This window comes from Melampsora larici-populina, assembly GCF_000204055.1.
Source record: "Melampsora larici-populina 98AG31 unplaced genomic scaffold MELLAscaffold_64, whole genome shotgun sequence".
Lineage (NCBI taxonomy): Eukaryota > Fungi > Basidiomycota > Pucciniomycetes > Pucciniales > Melampsoraceae > Melampsora > Melampsora laricis-populina.
In genome coordinates, this window is record NW_006768828.1 from 279,510 (window position 1) to 292,945 (window position 13,436).

Consider the following 13,436-nt stretch of genomic DNA (forward strand, 5'->3'; position numbering starts at 1 on the left):
TGATGTGGTCAAAAATCGATTTGCGATCAGAGCTGCCAACCTCGATGCAGATGTAATGTTAAAAGCTCAATTGACCGGTCAATTAGACGTTTCGAAGACTGTAGCCTCGATTCTCACACTGTAATGCCTGAAACTAATGCTGTTGACCGAGAACGCGTATGCTGAAGAAGATCCTGATGCTGACGTAGATATCGATGAGGACTTGATCCAAAACGCTGAACAGAATCCTATGGACCCCGAAGCTGCACCGACGGACGCGGATTTAACATCACCTGTACATCGTTCCAAGCGAAAAGCAGATAGTCTGGAAGACGAGGATTCCGTTTTAATATCAGGTATCATACCTGAAGAAGTTGTTCTTTCGGAGGACGATGATGATGATGCGGGGAACATTTCAGTTGCGCTACCTAGTGGTCCTAGTAAGCCTCCGACACTGAAAATGCTCGGTAACAATATGGTGGAACAAGATGATACGGTCAAGTGAGACTCTTATCTAACAAATTCCTTCGATCAACACCGTTTTGAGCATTCACTGATGATTTGACGACACTAGGTTATGGGAACCCGGTTATCGTGAACGATATTATCGACAGAAATTTGGAATCGAATTGTCTGATGAGGTTGAAAGACGAAAGTAAGTGGTTTAGACCACCCCTTCAAATTCAATTACCTTTGCTCATATAAACTTGATATATGCGCCTTTTTCTTCAAGAATTGTACAGTGTTACGTAGAAGGTCTTGCATGGGTCCTTGCCTATTACTACCAAGGTTGTCAGTCTTGGCAATGGTATTACCCTTACCATTATTCACCATTTGCTGCCGATTTTACCAATCTTAAGGATATGAAAGTAGAATTTAAACTCGGACAACCTTTCAAGCCTTATGAACAACTTATGGGAGTCTTTCCAGCCGCATCTAGATCACATATTCCTACAGCTTATCATGATTTGATGACATCGGTTGATTCACCTATTAAAGATTTTTATCCAGAGGAATTTGAAATTGATATGAATGGAAAGAAAATGTTATGGCAAGGAATTGCTTTGTTACCTTTTATTGAACAAGATCGTTTGTTAGGTAGTATGAAACTTTATGAAGATTTATTGACGGAATCGGATCAAGCTAGAAACAAAATGGGAGAACCGGTAGTGTTTTGTAGTGAGGGACATCCTCAATATGATCAATATTGTAATATGTATCGTAAAAGGACAATGACTGAAGTAAGTGATTTTATTAATATTCAATCAATTTCTTTGTGGTTTATTTTTTCTTCATTGAACTGACTGGGGAAGGAATTTTAGCCTATGAAATTAGACCCAAGTACAGCAAATGGTGTGTTTGGATCAGCTTTGCCGGATTCGAATTGCATTCCAGGATCAACTTTTCATTCACCATTACCAGAGGTGGGTTTACCTGATATATCCAATGATAAATCTATCTTCGCCAGATACATCTTCCCTGAACAATTTGTTCCTCATCGAAGTGTATTACTAAATGGAGTTAAAGTTGAGAAACGGATCTTAAATAATCATGATCGAGAGGTGACTAGAAGAGGTGGAAACTTTCATTCTGGTGGTGGTGGTGGTGGTGGTGGAGGAGGAGGATATGGAGAAGGAAAGACGTGATTATGGTGGAGGTCCAGGAATTGCAACTGGTTTTGTACATCAAAATCAGAATCAAAATCAGAATTCATATCATTATAATGCTAGTGGTCAAAACCCTCAATACAGTTATCATCGAAACCCTCAAGGACAATCTAGTGGTCCGCATCGTGGGAATTATTCGTCACGTGGTGCTCCTCATACTTATCCATCTGCTCCTGTACATCAAGGTCAATATGATTATGGAGGTTATGGAGGAGGAGGAGGAGGGAATGGACAAATGAACTCAAATAGAGGGAATGGACATATGAATACCAACAGAGGAAATTCACATATGAACTCGAATAGAGGAAATGGACATATGAATCCAAATCGAGGGAATCATCACCAACAACCAACTGGACCATATATAAGCCAACCACCAAGATTATACTCTGCACCTACTTTTGCCGGTACTACACCTACCTCTTATGGTGGATCAGGTTATGGTGGTACAGGTGTTGGATTACCCAATCGACCCAATCCACCTCCTTCTCTTCCTGGACGAGGTGGAATGGGAATGACAAATGGGTATAGAACTCAACCTATCATTCCAGCTGTGGTTAGATCTAATAATCATCAGTATTCTTCTTTACCTCCTTCTTATGGTGGTGGTGGTGCTGGTGGTGGTGCTGGGAATAAACCTAATAGAGGTCGTTAATGAAAAAAAGTCAAAATGTCTTTTTGTTTTGAGGTTTTGAGGTTAGAAAAAAAAGATATGCATGATTTGTTTCTTGGATTCGTCATACAAAGTTTTTTTTATGGTTTGTGAGTGAATGGGATGTTTTTTGTGTCATGATCAATGAAGCATTTTGGTTTTGAAAAACTTGAAAGTAAACAACAATATATAAGAGGTTTATATGAATTTATGTGGCTATGTAAACCTTGTGTCTCTTTATGTTTATATAACATGAGTGACTCTACCATGAGGATTCAGGAATGATTAGATAATGGTTGATTACCTAGAATGTGTGGTTTTGTGTAATAGAAGTTTTCTGATATGAGACGAGCTTTGATGAATGAAGCTGGAATTGGATTCTACAAGGTGGGTGGAATTGATGTATGATTCATCTTGCACTGTGTTCTGTAGTTTGGCCTGTTAGATTCAGCTTGCTGATTGTAGGGTTTATGGCACAGAGTTGGTGATACCAGCCAAACCAAATCAGGAATGGCCTCATGATGGGACAGCATACACCTGCGTAGAGTAGTAAATCTCAATAAGAACAGTGATTGTTGGTTGCTTAATATTGATAGAATCCATCTTATATAAACAAGTTTTACCAAGAATGTCACCAAACTTCACAAAATGACATTCCAACCTATTTTTCAAGATACAAAAAAAAAACAAGGTGAACCTTGGGTAAGGATTCCAAATGAGAAACCCTTTTCATTTTAATTTTTCCAAAAACTTGAAAACACTTCAACCTTTGTTTTATCATTGATCTAGCTACAATTGATTTGGTCAATAGATTACTGGACTTGAAGGATTTTCTGCAATAATGAAATTCTTTCAACTTTACACCCAGTGCTCTGTTTTCACTTAAATTGATTGACTGATTAGCTAGAGATGTTGGATCAACACCAGTCTTGCTTGAGAAGCTTGATATGGATTCTAAGATTGTGCACAAGTCATGGCATAAAGCATTAACCTTTTGGGAATTTCTTTTAGAACAAAACAATTGTGGTTGGGATTTTTTGAATTAGGATCCATTGAGATCAACTTGACTCAAGTCCCATAAGTGTACTGCCTCATGTGTTGCTCCCGCAACCAAACATGGGCAAATTCACAAAATGTGTGCTTACCACTTGGTCTTTGGCGGTGTATACACATTAATTTTCAGCTGGCTTTGAAAAAAAATAATTCAAGTTTTCTGTCATAGTGAAATCAATTACAAGACCATATTGTTATAGCCTGTTTGCTCAATGAAAGGTTTGCTAACCATAAGCATATCTAAAGATAATGATATCAAGTTTTCTCATCTTCTAATTTAATCATCTTTGAAGGGTTTTTTAGACCCATACTCGAGGGTGTGCATACAAGTAAAGTGATATTAAATGTAGATGTTCTCATTCTACCCATTATTGTTAAAGCTCTCGATCAGCTTAGTATATTTCATTGTATATTGTACTGAAGGTAAAGAGCTATTAGGTGACCAGATCCAATGATCAATACTAAAATCTATTCTATGAGGCATATAATCACAATAAACCAAGCCCCTTTTTGACTTCTTGAAGCGTTTGATTAGCAATTGCTGTAGCCTGTAAAGCCCCAACCTTAAAAACCTTTTCAACTTCCTCACGATCTTGTTTAAGTCTTTCGAATTCGATTCTGATAGGTGTAAGATGATCAACAAGTAAATCTGTTAATTCGATCTTCAAATCTCCTGCCATTTTCCCTTCAAATCGTTTCATAACTTCTAGGATAGATAAATCAGAAAGTCCAGCATAGATATCTAATAGATTACTAACACCTGGTCGCTTGATTGGATCATAATTGATTTGACTGATCGAATCGGTTACTGCTGATTGGATTTTAGATTTGATCATGTCTGGTGTATCTGTGATTAAGATTTGACTTGTTGGACTTGGATGTGATTTTGACATTTTCATTTCTGGATTTCGAAGACTTAAAATACGAGCTTGAGGAGCTAAAGAAAACAAATTAAACATTGTCAGAACAAAAAGAAATCTGGTTTATGATATTGATGATCAAAGGATTACTCAACCGAACATAGGACGTGGTATAGGAAAGATTTTAGCTCGAAGATGCTTGTTTAATGATTTCGCAATGGTTCGAGTTAGTTCTATGTGTTGTTCTTGATCTTGTCCAACTGGTACATGAGTAGATTTGTATAGAAGGATATCGGCCGATTGTAGAACAGGATATGCAAGTAAACCGAGGTGTAGAAGTGACTCGTCTACTTCATCAAGTGAATTCGAATTCCTGACTGTTGCCAAGCGTGACTAGATGAGAGAGCGATTGGATGTCAATGAGATCAAGATACTTTAGTTAGAGTGACTTCTTACTTACCTTCCAAGTTGTCATTCGATTTAACTTTCCAACTGGAGTGATACAATTTAGTATCCATGTAAGTTCACAATGAGCAGGTACCTAAAAAAAGCTAAAAAACAATCTGATTAATTGAAGGATTCAGAGAAAAAAAAATCAAAGGTTTTCTCAATCAAGATGACTGACCTCATCTTGATTAAATAAACATGATTGATTTGGATTTAATCCAATAGCTAAAAGAGTACACATCATTTCAAATCTTTCTTGTCTTAATCTTTCAGGTAATTGTGGTAAAGTTAATGCATGTAATCCTACGATTGAATAGTATAATTTCGATTTCTTTCTTGATTCGACTTGTTTTTTATTCTCATCTTGAATCTTTACCCAATTCTTTAATGCTCCAATATAATTACCGATCTAAATCAAACCATTCTTCTCAGCTGAATGTCTTCTGGTTTTTGATTCCGAGTCGATGTGCAGCACTTACATGAGGTACACCTGTGGGTTGAATTCCAGAGAATATGACACGATCAAAACCTCCGCTAGATTGAGCGATTGAGCTTGAACTTCGAATGCGATGCTTTGTCAGAGATTGTAAGTTCGTTGTTGGTCGAAGGTGTGCAGCAGTGGTGGTGAGTGATTTGAGCCATGATGCGTTGGATGGCATTCTTTTGAGTCAAGGGTGATGGAGAAATGCTGAAGTGATCGGGACGATTCGGTTACATAAGCAGCAGGCTTGAGGAACCTCGGCAAGTAATTGCAACCCTAAAAAAGTTTGGCACGAGTCCAAAACAGGAGAGTCCAAAACTTACAACTTTTGGTGATTTTGCACAACAGGTTCTCGAATGTCTCCTTGCAAGATTTTCTACATGGAACTCGAATCCGGCGCTGTTGATATCAGTCTCATTTTGAAGATATTCTCATGTTGATCTTTAGCCCTAGTAAGTCTGGGGCTCCTGACCCAGATCGCAGGCTTGACCTACATAATTGAAATCCTGCCGATAATGAGCATGGGTTCAAAATGGGTTCAAATTACTCCATTGGAATTTCAGATCCTTGAATAGACTAGAGTAAATCTCTATCAGAAATAACAATCAAGACATCTGAGGTAATACATTTTGACTGGTGTGAGCAAAGATTAGAGGCGTGTTACAGGCAATGTCGTAGAGAGACAGATTTCACCGCGTCATAAATCTAGCTCTTGGAATGCCGGATTGATCGACTTGAAAGAGCATTTTTGAGGCTGCCAAGCAACTCAAGAGAAACCTTGGACCAGATTGCCTTGCACTGAGAGAAAATCTTGAACATTGGACACCTATCGTTGAGTATAACTGGGTACTGACTCGTAAGGACTCGTACGCTCATCACGGACAAACATCAACAAATGCCTTGCTACGCGACTTGTTCAAAGCTAAGTTGGCTCAAAGCATGGTATCAAGCTGCCACAATGATCTGGTTCGGACCAGTAGTCATCCTCAGAGAAATAACTCATCCGAGCCTTGCAAAGGCATTTTGTCGCGTACAGACAGAAGGATACTCAACTCGAGCTCACAATTCTTGAGATATAAATTGACTTCGTCTTGAGCTCTCAGCATTTGATATTCATCTTAAGATCCACCTTAACCAACAACTCTCATTAGTCTTCGCTCAGCTAGTCTGTAGCGTATTTCCTACATATTTATTCAACTAATCACAAGGATCTGGTCATCCACCTTACATTACCACTCAACTCTCTACGGTTCCTCGATAGATCTTTCCACCTGAAGTAACTTGTTTTCATTCGACTCCAAGCAAATATATCAAAGATGCATTTCACCTCCCCAATATTCCACCTTGCTGTCTTCACCGCTTACACCAGCGCAATGTCACTCAATTCCCGCGGCATGCGTGACTTATCTTCTGACCCTAGCTACAGGTTAGTTTCATTCATTGATCTAAGTCTAAACAAGTATGCTGACAAACCTACCATCCAAACCTTTAGTCAAGACATTTCCCGTCGTCAGATTCCTCAAAACAACCAAGCAAATAACAACAATCAATTACCACTCAGAAACAATAACTTGAACACCCCAAATAACGCCAACACAGCAGTAGAAAATGAAGCAACAGAAGATCAAAACAAACCAGCCTCATTAAAAACAATTGCAAAAGCTTACAAAGAAATTTATCATAAAGAAAAGAATTCAACATCCGGACCTAATGAACAAAGTGAACTTGTTCGAGTTCTTGGTCAAGCTGTTGCAAGTAGTTCATCAAGTGGTGATCCAGAAACAGTTGCAAGAGCCATTGAAGCTGCTTATCAAACTTACAAGAGTCAAAATGGTGGTAATGGTAACAATAATGGTGAAGTTGGGGTTCAAAGGAGTGTTAACTTGAATGGAAATGGCAATCAAAACTCTCAAAACGGTCAGACCAATTCTAATTTCCAGAACAACGGTAATGTTGGTAATAACAACCTTGGGTCAGACATCTCTCAATCAAATGGGCAAAATCTCCAGAGCAATCGAGGAAACAACGGCAATAATGGCAACAATGGCAATAACGGTAATAACTTTGGATTTGATCAATCAAACTCAAACTCTAATGGCAACAGTCAGAATTTTGGAAACTAGAGACACATAAAGCTTTTCTTTTCTTTGTTCCGCATAACCTTGTACACATTTGTTCCAAGGCCAAACCCTTTTGTTTTTTGATGGTTCCTTCACAAGTAGAGATAAAGTAATTTGGTGCTTATCTTCAATTTCATAATGACACTCTTAATAATGTTTCAGTCCCACCTTGTCATTGACCACTTTTTTATACCAAGTTGAAAAGCCATTTGATCATTACTGCTGAGAGACTTGTATTTGCTTACAAATTAACTGGCTCCCAAGCTTATTGCTGCGTTTTGAATTTAGATAACTGAGCCTAAAACCATCACAATCATTGCCGTTCGGAAATATCATCTTTGTTATCCAACTGTGTCCTTATTCATATATAGGAGATCAAAAATGCCGACCTTCTCGTTGTTGATGTTATCATCCAGGATGGAGGAAGCTTTAGCCAGCGCCTCTTTTTTTTAAATCCAAAGCTTGCGCCGTACTCAAGGCGTGCTGAACTTCACTGGACGTCGTTATAGTCCCCGCACTTTTGGTCCTCAAAGCCCTTGCTAATCTTCGGGAGATCAGGTGGCATCGAATTACGAATGATAATCGCGAACAGATCCTAAGCGTCTTGTATAAGAATTGACGATCATGAATCTGATTTACATATCGCTTGATCAAAGGGTCCTACATTGACGCACCTGACTTTTGGGCAAGTACGACTCACCACAGGATGGATTGAGAGACGCGCACAAGATATTTTCGTGCAGAGGAGGAGCGAGAAGGAAATTCTGACGCAGGCCAAGCACTATAGCATGAACAATTGGAAGGATAAGATCCTCAAATTGTGCGCAATTGAACTTCTTCTTTTGATTTGAATATTGGATAAACTTGTGCTGTGTCGAAATCCTAATCTTCCTTTTAATAATCTTTTTCCTAACTACGACACGAGTCTAATGGTAGTTTGATTATTGCATTCATCAGTATCCCATATACAAGGGAAACGGACGCGTTACTGAGATCAATTCCTATCATTTCGACAGTAGCCAATCGATGAAAAAAATAAGCTCTATCATCTTCAGGTGCCATCATGAACATGATGCATCATCTTCAGGTGCCATCATGAACATGATGCATCAACAGGAAAACAAATCACGAATCAGTATCAGATATCAAAAGCCAGAACAAGTTGGTAAAATGAAAAAGAGATTCAAAACAAAGCAAAAGAAGTCTTTGTAGGATTTGGAAACTGGAAACACAGCAAGATGTATTTTTAATCATAGCCTCATGATGATTTCAATCAATTTCAATCAAAGGTTGTCCTCTCCACTTTTTCAAAACAGAGAAAAATCAATCGATCAAAAAACGTGGAAAAAAAGAATAAGAATTATTTAAAAAATGATTAAGTTACATTTCTTTCTCTCTTTCCATTTTATAATGATTTAGATTTTGTCAATCTTTTTCAATGTCCAGGAAAAACAAGATCCCTACAAACGAACCCATAAAGTTGTCGAGTTTTTTCCCCCCCGGAAGATCGAACAGAAGAAACATGATTGAAGGAAGAGAGATAAGAGGAGTGATAAGAAATGTAAAAATAACTTTAGAGAGGTATGACTTTCATTATAAATCCAAGGAATTGAAATCTCACGAGACAAAAAATGAAGTTTACAAACACTGACTACCTACTTGGTAATTCACTTTTCCCTCATCTCCTCACCTCCGTGCCTTACACCTAGGAAGGGTCTCCTTAGCCCTGGCGTCGCCTTTGACAAGTTCTGACCTTCGCGCTGCTATATAATTATGTCGTGCCTCCAATTAGCATATCGTCCAATGTTTCATCAAGTGGCCGCGAGGACTAAAGAATAAACATCGGCCGTCGTTCAATCGACTTCCTGCCGAAGTTTGGGAAGGATCGTTCGACGTTAACTCAAGATGAACGCAAATTGTTGCTACGTAATTGAAGAGAATCCATAATAGAAGGTTGGCGAGGATGATTCCCAATCGGCTTCGTCGGAAGATTCATGACATTAGAAGCTTTTTTATATGCTTGCCGAATGTCCACGGCACTTGAAGGCTTTTCAACCTCGATCGAATCGACCTTAGTATTCGGCATCTGTAGCATTTCGAATCTCGAGGCTCGTATCGATGTTGGGATGAGTAGGTGGCATCGAATCATAAAAATCGCAAACATATTCCGATCGGGTACTACCATTTCCATCAGATGAAGATCGTCCTTGGATCGTTTCATCAAGACAAGATGGAAATTTGTCAGGCGTAAAACATGGTTGGACAATTGGCTTCATCTTCCAGACGTGGAGACTTTGTATCGTTGTTTTTCAAGTTTTCCGGAGCCGAGATCTTGAGGCGTAAGACTTCGGGCATCGTAGCAAACCGGGACGTGGATGAACCGGTGGACGGTTTAGTAACTCTCATGGTAAATACGTAAAGTTCAGTTCTAGTTGGTCAAGTGGTATGCTCGAGAGTCTTAACGAGTGATGAGGTTGAAATCGAAGGCAAACGGTTTCGAAGATGAGGGCACATCTATGCGCGCTCCTTGTAAAATCAACCATGCCTACTTACAGATTGAGTAGACACGTCGGGCGCGCCTTTCTGTGGCTCAGCTAGATGCCGAGCAATCTTGATTATTCTTAATTGGTGAGAAGATTACCATAGTCTGATATATATCTCGAAAGCAATCAGCAAACTTGATCCGATCCATAACTTCAAGGAGGTAATGGGATGTTGTTTGTTTGGGATAATGAGTTGGACACTCAGAGTTCAAAAGCTTTGGCCTTTGAACCTGTGCATTCTCGACACCTCGACAGGAGGATTCCAAAGTGTTGTTGCCTTTGAGCGCTTGACTTCAGCTTCAAGTCAAACAATTCAAGTTGCATTACAAGAGATTTTTAAAGTATTAAAGAACTAATCATCATACATAACTCATGCTTATTATTCTTGTTGGGATTGAAAAACAACTGGTCTTCTGCAGTGACATTAATATCGAGACTGTACATAAAACCCATCGACCCTTCTCTCAGATTAATGAGCTCGCTTCTTAGAGTATCGTTTTAGACTTGGATATTTCAACGGTCTGACTCTTTTGGCTGAGACTAATAAATTTACGACTGACAAATGTTTTTTTCTAGTACTATAAGGAGTTAGATGATGGATCCATTGATCTCGTTTTTGATGTATGAAATCCAATACGTACTTAGCCGCCACTCTTTCGCGTCTGGTGCTATATTTCTTGTGAGTCAACCAATATATTGTACCAGCATATACAGAAAGACTATCAAAACTATTCTTGAAGGCCCCGCCACTTGCTACTCCAGCTGGACGCTTGCTTCCACGTACTCTTAAATAGTCGAATTGAGTTTGTGGAAGGTCTTTTAATTCTTCCATCAACCAATGGTAGCCATCACGAGCATCTTCTTCCATGTTTGTAGGTACACCATCCGACGACACAACTTCAGAACAGATGGTTAAGATGTCTAAGAAGTTATCTAATACTTTCTTCATATTTTCTTTGAGATATGGTAGATGAAGCTTATTGATACGATCTTTTGAAAATGAGTTTAAAAATTGTCGAATTGCAGTTTGGTATGTATTAATCAATTCTCTAGGTGAAACCGATTCATGATTTGAATTTGGTACCAATTTATGCTCAATTTTTATTTCAAAGTTCTTGCCCAATGGTTTCTTTTTGAATTTCTGTTGAGGCCAACTATCTCCGTAATATTTTTCAATGGCTGGTCTTGACTGATGATTTTCGATATCATCTGGATTATTAGCTATATTCAGATCAAATGGCGTAGGATTAACATGAGGTTTTGTCATGCGAAGTTCATGATCAAGTTCATGATCAAGTTCATGAGGGTGAACTGGGCGCTTGAGTAATCCTGTTTCAAACATTGACACTTGTACGTGCTTTTGGGATTCTTCGTGCGACAGACTAGCCGGTGATGAAGCCTGAAGCAGCGGTTCGGATGTACTCGAGGAATCTTGCGAGCCGCTATTGACGAGCGGAGGATCAGAAAATGACTGGCATGCCTGATAAATTTTGGTCCAAAACACTCACAAGTGGGAAGATTGCTTTGACCAAGGGTCATGAGGGTGCTCATTGTGAACTTCCGAGTCACCCCAAAGCTGGCTTAATACGTGCGTTAATTCGGTGTAGTATCCTGGACTTGCAAACGGGTCTTCAAGGCGTTCCCATGTCCCTTCTCCAAGGTTTTGAGAGTCAAGCCAATTGGGAGGTTCTATATGTAAACCTGAATGCAATGCATCCGACTGGGTTTCTTCGCCTGCCTCCGCATGTATTGGACGATGTTCCTGACTCGCGAATCCGCTCGGACGATCTAGGACTAGTCTGTCGTGCGTATTGAAGAGATCTGTATTCCCAGGAGACTAGACTTCGTAGCAGTGGAGTTGTTGAACAAACAAAATAGCCAAGGATTAATTTCGACTTGATAGCCGAGAAAACAAATTCAAGTTGTCCACTGACACTCTCGCTATATGCATCGGTATGAAAAGTTTCAGTTGGTGTGATCTGGCCAGCGGACGTAGTGCGAATATTGTCGGTGGATACAGTGTCCGTTCTGGGCGGGTCAAACGATGGGTGTGTTGTTTCCGGTCGAGAGATTTCCTGTTGATGGAGCGCCGAATCGTGAAGTTCGGTCAAGTCAGACCATGGCCTTCCTGCATGGCTCTCCGTGGTTGCAACCCGATGACCTATCGGGTTAGATAAATCCCAAACGCCCATGGCTGAGAGTAAGATAGGCCAAGTAAACATCAAAACCATCGTCTTCATATTGGATAGATTCACGGTCTAGCCGCTTGATGCCTGATCTGGAGCGCCTGTTGGTCGTGATTTTGGAGAGAAAGAAAGTAGCGGAAAGACCAGAAACCGTGAAAACATGACATTGATGCCTGCCCATATCGTAAGCAGCTTTGTTTCATAAAGCTAAAGAAGACTTTGTTTCATAAAGCTAAAGAAGATATGTCATTTGAAGCTATAACCAATTCAGTAAAACTGGATAGAACTGATCTCACTCTAACTTCATGGTCACAGGACTACTACAGTCAATCCAATTTTGCTTGTCCAATCGGATTTTATTTATTTATTTTTCACTGCAATACAGGTGATTCTATAAGCATAAAGATATGAGTCATATGCTTATGCTGGAGTTGTGAGTCTGACCAACCACAGCTGACCATAGTCCACAGTGCTTGATTATTACAAACCTGTCCTCATCACCATCCCTTTGTCCTCACACACATCGTTCCAGCTCAATCCTATCTTTCATCATTCATCCTCTCAGCCAAAGAACCGTAAGGTGAGTGCTGACCCAGTCTTCTAGGCTTTGATTTCAGGCTCTTTGTTTCGATTCAGACCTCTCAGCTTCGGTTCAAACCTTCCCGTCTTCAACTCAACCCTTGGTGTCTTTGATTTGATTATGTAAAGTTCACTCACTCAATCAAAAACTAGCTTGAACACAATACTGATCTTCCTTTGAATTATATTTTCAGTTGAAGTTCATTAGATTCGAGTGGATTGTTCAAAGCACCTTTATCAGCTACTTCCAAAACACTCACAATTCCTTCTCAAGCGAATGATGATAAAGGATTGAAGATAAAAAGTCTCGATTGCTACCCACACAATATCAAAAAAGAAGGTGAATTGTTGCCATCACTTGATCACCCCAATGTCGGTTTAATCTACTCAAGCTTATGTTTAGTGAAGTATTGTCTTTAGATCTTAGTCTCATTTTTAAATCCTTCCTTTAGGCTTCAGCTCCAATTCGTAAACGTCACATCCAATTGTTGAGCTCTGGATGTTTTTTTGGTCAACTCGATCGTTCCATTTTTATATAGCATTCTTAGCTTTGGGAATCTGTCGCATCAGATCAAATCCAAAGCCTTAATGTGTATTCTGCTTGTATTTCATCTTGCCTCAGTTTGCTGTTGTAATAAAAGACTCTTTGAATTACAGTCTCTTCCTGTGATGCTTCAATTACTTTTCAAATGCATTGCCAGCATGTCTCAAGGTGAGGAGATCATGTGCAATGATAGTGGTCACAGATAGGCTGAGTACCAACAGTTCTTAGACCGGAAGTCTGCAAGGAAGCCAGTGACTACTAGCACCAAGTATGAGCTCAGGTTAGATGGCACGAGGAAACAAGACAGTTCATAAAAACAGTGCTT

At 39.5% G+C, this 13,436-nt stretch overlaps 5 protein-coding genes across 5 annotated transcripts in view; 3 read left to right on the forward strand and 2 right to left on the reverse strand.

Moving 5' to 3' along the window:
* MELLADRAFT_68240 (uncharacterized protein) overlaps window positions 1–484 on the forward strand; it is a gene marked incomplete at both ends in the record, with an annotated part of 2,500 nt that extends 2,016 nt beyond the window's left edge. The window contains one exon of the mRNA XM_007416752.1: window positions 152–484. Coding sequence (XP_007416814.1) covers window positions 152–484 — 333 coding nt within the window. The remainder of the gene's footprint in view (window positions 1–151) is intronic.
* Window positions 485–1,605: 1,121 nt separating this feature from the next.
* On the forward strand, window positions 1,606–2,301 carry MELLADRAFT_68241 (uncharacterized protein; the record flags this gene model as incomplete). The annotated part of the gene is made up of 1 exon (XM_007416753.1): window positions 1,606–2,301. The coding sequence occupies one exon, from the start codon at window positions 1,606–1,608 to the stop codon at window positions 2,299–2,301; it is 696 nt and encodes a 231-aa protein (XP_007416815.1).
* A 1,538-nt stretch (window positions 2,302–3,839) lies between these two features.
* MELLADRAFT_40031 (uncharacterized protein) lies at window positions 3,840–5,317 on the reverse strand (the record flags this gene model as incomplete). The annotated part of the gene is made up of 5 exons (XM_007416736.1): window positions 3,840–4,288; window positions 4,367–4,561; window positions 4,668–4,752; window positions 4,837–5,067; window positions 5,138–5,317. The coding sequence occupies 5 exons, from the start codon at window positions 5,315–5,317 to the stop codon at window positions 3,840–3,842; spliced, it is 1,140 nt and encodes a 379-aa protein (XP_007416798.1).
* Window positions 5,318–6,455: 1,138 nt separating this feature from the next.
* MELLADRAFT_112313 (uncharacterized protein) lies at window positions 6,456–7,262 on the forward strand (the record flags this gene model as incomplete). Its single annotated transcript, XM_007416797.1, has 2 exons — window positions 6,456–6,565; window positions 6,632–7,262. 2 exons carry the CDS (start codon window positions 6,456–6,458, stop codon window positions 7,260–7,262), a joined length of 741 nt encoding a protein of 246 aa, XP_007416859.1.
* Window positions 7,263–10,077: 2,815 nt separating this feature from the next.
* MELLADRAFT_73298 (uncharacterized protein) lies at window positions 10,078–10,766 on the reverse strand (the record flags this gene model as incomplete). The annotated part of the gene is made up of 1 exon (XM_007416761.1): window positions 10,078–10,766. The coding sequence occupies one exon, from the start codon at window positions 10,749–10,751 to the stop codon at window positions 10,272–10,274; it is 480 nt and encodes a 159-aa protein (XP_007416823.1).
* Window positions 10,767–13,436: the final 2,670 nt, after the last annotated feature.